This window comes from Phytophthora infestans, genomic scaffold, assembly GCF_000142945.1.
Source record: "Phytophthora infestans T30-4 supercont1.46 genomic scaffold, whole genome shotgun sequence".
Lineage (NCBI taxonomy): Eukaryota > Oomycota > Peronosporomycetes > Peronosporales > Peronosporaceae > Phytophthora > Phytophthora infestans.
Genome location: NW_003303713.1, coordinates 1,109,647 through 1,113,862, shown reverse-complemented (window position 1 = coordinate 1,113,862; position 4,216 = coordinate 1,109,647). Strand labels below are relative to the sequence as shown.

Genomic DNA, 4,216 nt, shown 5'->3' with positions numbered 1-4,216 from the left:
AAAATATTGAGCTTGACTATCATGAGACATCGAGAAAGCTTTTGATGTCTTCTGCATGTACGGGGGTGCCTAATGCACCTCAAAGAGTGGTGGAACTTGTAGAGTTGGAATCAGTGGAGAAATTGAAACGAATGATGACGACAAGAAGTGTAAGTTTGCAATCGACGAGTGAAGCATAAGAGGTGACTCTGGAGCAGGGTCAGGTAAAGCATGTTTGAGACACACTCGCACGTTTGTTATACCAGCTCGCGTTCGAGTACATCGTTACCGCAACGAACAAAGTAACAAAAATGAGAGGTTCATGCACTGATAGGAATGAGCTTCGTGTGGACTCCAACCCGATTATCCCACCAGGCATTTCACTGCTGAAGATTGTCGACGTATTTGGCTTTGAAGACCTCTCGCATAACTCACTGGGTAGGAAAGAACAAGTGGTCACAGCTGCCTACAATAACCGACCGTATTCGTCTATCCGTGACAAGGACAAGGACGTTCTTTTTATTAATGAGCATCCTCTTGGAATTTTCGCTTCGCTTGAGGAGCTGACTATTCTTCACCAAAACGAAAACGTGAGCGCGCAGCAAGAGGAAAAACGGAACAGATTGTTTGTACGCAACATCTACGACCGCAATCCGTCTCGATAACCTGAACCGCCTCGCGTCTTAAACAAGGGAAATCTTCGATTTACTGCATTGCCTAACAAATTACATCCGCACACACGTGGAAACGTTAATTTCGTGAAGAAAAACTCGGACTTTGTCTACTCAAGCCTGTTGGTGGGGTTCGAGACGTCGACTAATCCTCATTTCTGTCGAATGCTTGCGGAAAGCAATCAAGTGGGTAGACCTTTAAACACAAACAGTAGCACGTTTAGTTCAGCAGAGTCTCGACTACCTGGAGGTTGGGCAGTTTCGCTCTCACGTTAATGCCATCACGCCATGATGACAAGAACATGCCGCTCTACTTTCATTGTATTTGTCCCAACTTCAAGAAACAACCTTCCGTCGTGCTCAAGGATCTCGTTGAACCACAGTGTCGTGCACAGCGTCTAATTCGGCAAGTGGAAATTTGTAGGAATCCACCGTCATCATACTCGGCAATTGAAATCTCGAAAAGCGCTCTAGCGAGAGACACTAGTCTGTTGAGGGAGATCTACGTTTTGGATAACGTGGCTAGTGATGACAGCAACTTGTTGAATTGGCTCAGCGATCTTCTATATAGCGAAGACTACCCGAATCCAGAGAAAAGTGTTTCTTCTTCATCGATGGTGTAGTTCAAGTCAATTAGCCTTCTGGAAAAACTTGAGTTGCTACTCGAGGATCGAGAATCTGATGCCGCGACAAAAAAACAATCGTTGTTTCTTATGATCATGTGGGGATGCCGGTATGTTTAAAAAAAGTGTGAACGGCGGGGTTAATCAAATGATGTACTGGCTTGGTATGGCCCCCAAGGGAAAACACTGTCAAGAAGCTGCTAACGAAGTATAATGGACGCGAGGGCGAGCTTCGCTCGAAGTTGGCGCTGAAGAAAAAGTCGAAGGTCCAGGAAGAGAAAACGGTAATCAGCTAGCAAGTAATCTCCAGTCGCATTGTCTCCGCACGCATGGTGGCCTCGACGCACAGGCAGTAAACGCTATTTTGCATGACGACACGATGCGCGAGTTGCTGCAGCAAAACGAGAAGATAGTGTTGGCGCTACGAGACATGAGTTTGAACCCAGACGTCCTCGAATCTCAATTGGGTGACCACGAGCTGCGAGGGTTTTATCAGAAGTTAATTGACTTCTTACAGTCAAAGAAAAAAGACACAGGATATAGTGCGAGCTCTCCTAGCCACACGACAAATGATCAGCCTCAGCGATCTCTGGATGAGCAAGTACTCGCTGCTGCTTCACTTGAGAATGGCGCGTTGTGGATGCGACTTGTGGATGAAGCAAGATGGGCAGCTTACCGTGATGCGTTGATAGATGACGAGGATCCAGAGCTGCTACTTTTTCATGCAGAAGAGGAGGATTCCGTCAATACCTTGAAGGGTTTTCTGGAGGTGCTTGAACTTACAAAGCAGCGTGAAGAAGAACAGAGCGAGCGCCTTGGAAGCTATCACCGACTTAGTTCAGCCGCCTGCATCTGATGAAAAAGAGGTGTTGGAGGTTTACAGCTCTGCTGGAGCCAGTGACGAAGATGCCGAGATGCTGATATTACTTTCGAGCGTTCACTTTGGGCCGTCACTGATGATCGCCATGAACCAAGGCTCATACTACGTGCAGGCGTTGCAGGACCCGATTTTAATGACCAGCATGCAGCAGGTACGGCTGGTGCAAGCGCTGGTTTTGTAATAGCCGTGCAATTCACGTTTGTGGCGATGTTGTGCTGCAGCTCATGGCCAACTTAAAGGACTTTGCGATAACGGCAACACTTCAAGAGCCTGTAGTGCGGGAGTTTTTCCTAAAGCTGATTGCGCTCTCCTGTAAGCCCGACAACGGTACAAGTTTTTGCTTGCTTGCGTACACTGATGTTTATTACCGGTATGTTTTGATGTAGTTGCGGTGCAAGAACAGAGTGACGAAGAGTGAGCTCTCACAACTCGTAGGCATGAGAGTATCCACCTATAAATGATAAGCCACGGAGCCAATCTATCGTTTAAGCCCATTTTCATTATTTTTGTTCGCTCTTCGCCATTCTGCACTCGAAACTATGCTTGCCGTCTAGTAACGGAAGTAGAGACCAGTGTCTTCGCGCTCATCGCCTTTTTGTGGCAGACCAGTCTCGCCCACGTCCCGCAGGATCTTGTAGCGCTCCATGTCAGCCTCGTACTCCTCGAAGGTCTTAGCGCACTTGCCGACGTGCTGCTCCGCCAGTTGCGCGTACTCGGCCGAGCACTACTGCATGAATTGCGTCTCCTCGGCCGTGAGGTCGCGCAGGTAGCGAGCGGGAACACCCGACCAGAGTTGACCCGAGGGCACCTGCTTGCCTTTCGTTACGATGGATCCAGCCGTAATGATGGACGCCACTAGTGCTTGTACCCTCACCGGACCAGATATCCCAGAGCTGCTGACACCAGAGCTTACTGTTACAGCACCAGAGATGGCGCTTGTGGCGGAGCTGATAGACACCTGGCCACTATTGTTCTTCGAGGATGACGCCGACCGCTCGTGATTTAACCCCACTCACACTGTTCGTGGCGGGATGTCACTTTAGCAGCAAGTTTGATGTCGCCGCCCCGCCAGCTTCACCGATTCAAACAGATAGCTTACCGCGCCTACAGTGCGTCCATGTGTACACCTTTGCCAGGTCAAGATGGTGCTACTCCACTTCAAAGTGGTGAAGTAACTAAACCTTTTTAAAAATTATTCTCAATTTTTACATTAGAGTTTATGTCACTTCACAAATATGTCGAGTAAACGCACTCCGTACTTCAAAGTGGTTTATTCGCAGTTCAAAGCGGATCAACCCTCCTGAGCGTGTGCGCGAGCACTTCATTGCCATTCCTCGCTCTCTCTTATCAATCTTTTACCAAGCCCTCAACCAAGCCAAGCCTCTACCTACCCCAAGATGCCCAGAGCCCCGCACCTCGCATTTGCCAGAGCTCGTGTCCTCGACTGCCTCCGTGTCGGCGGTGACTGGACGCTTGTGGCCGCCCACAACGGAATCCCCGCCACCACATCACGTCGATTTGTGGAAGCAAACGGAAGCACACGTCGCTGAACGAGCCGACTTGGTACTTGTACGGCTGGCTCCGTACTCTTCAATATAACCCCATTCAAGGTACGCAGTATACTGTATTACAATATTTTTTTAAATGGCATACTAACCGACTTTTGAACTGGTGCTACAGGGTGTTTTAGTGCTTTTAAGGCCAAGATCAAGGCCGACCTTGCCTTGCCCCGTAAAGGGCTGGTTGTGGAGCATCCTCGCGGGACGGTTGCGGCTGCTCGGATGGAGAAACTGGAACGCGCGGCGAGACGCCGCATCGGATGTATCGACACGCACCTTGCTAACAGGTTGACACTGCATTGCCAGCATTCCGTTGCTGCCGCGGAGCGCATGGAAGACATGCAGTACGGCACCTAGCTGCAGCTCGGACCACTTTGCTCTGCGTTTTCGCCACTTTGAATTTCCTTTTTAGTGCTACTTTTTCGTAATCAAATTTTTGTTTTCATTTTTTTAAAAAAATCCGGTTTGAAGTGGAGTAGCACCATCTTGGCCTGGCAAAGGTGT

The 4,216-nt window shown here is 49.0% G+C and overlaps 1 protein-coding gene across 1 annotated transcript; it reads left to right on the top strand.

The window, feature by feature from the left end:
• Nucleotides 1-1,652: 1,652 nt before the first annotated feature.
• On the top strand, nt 1,653-2,571 carry PITG_16942 (uncharacterized protein; the record flags this gene model as incomplete). The annotated part of the gene is made up of 4 exons (XM_002897311.1): nt 1,653-2,031; nt 2,096-2,304; nt 2,375-2,465; nt 2,540-2,571. The coding sequence occupies 4 exons, from the start codon at nt 1,653-1,655 to the stop codon at nt 2,569-2,571; spliced, it is 711 nt and encodes a 236-aa protein (XP_002897357.1).
• Between the last annotated feature and the right edge of the window lie 1,645 nt (nt 2,572-4,216).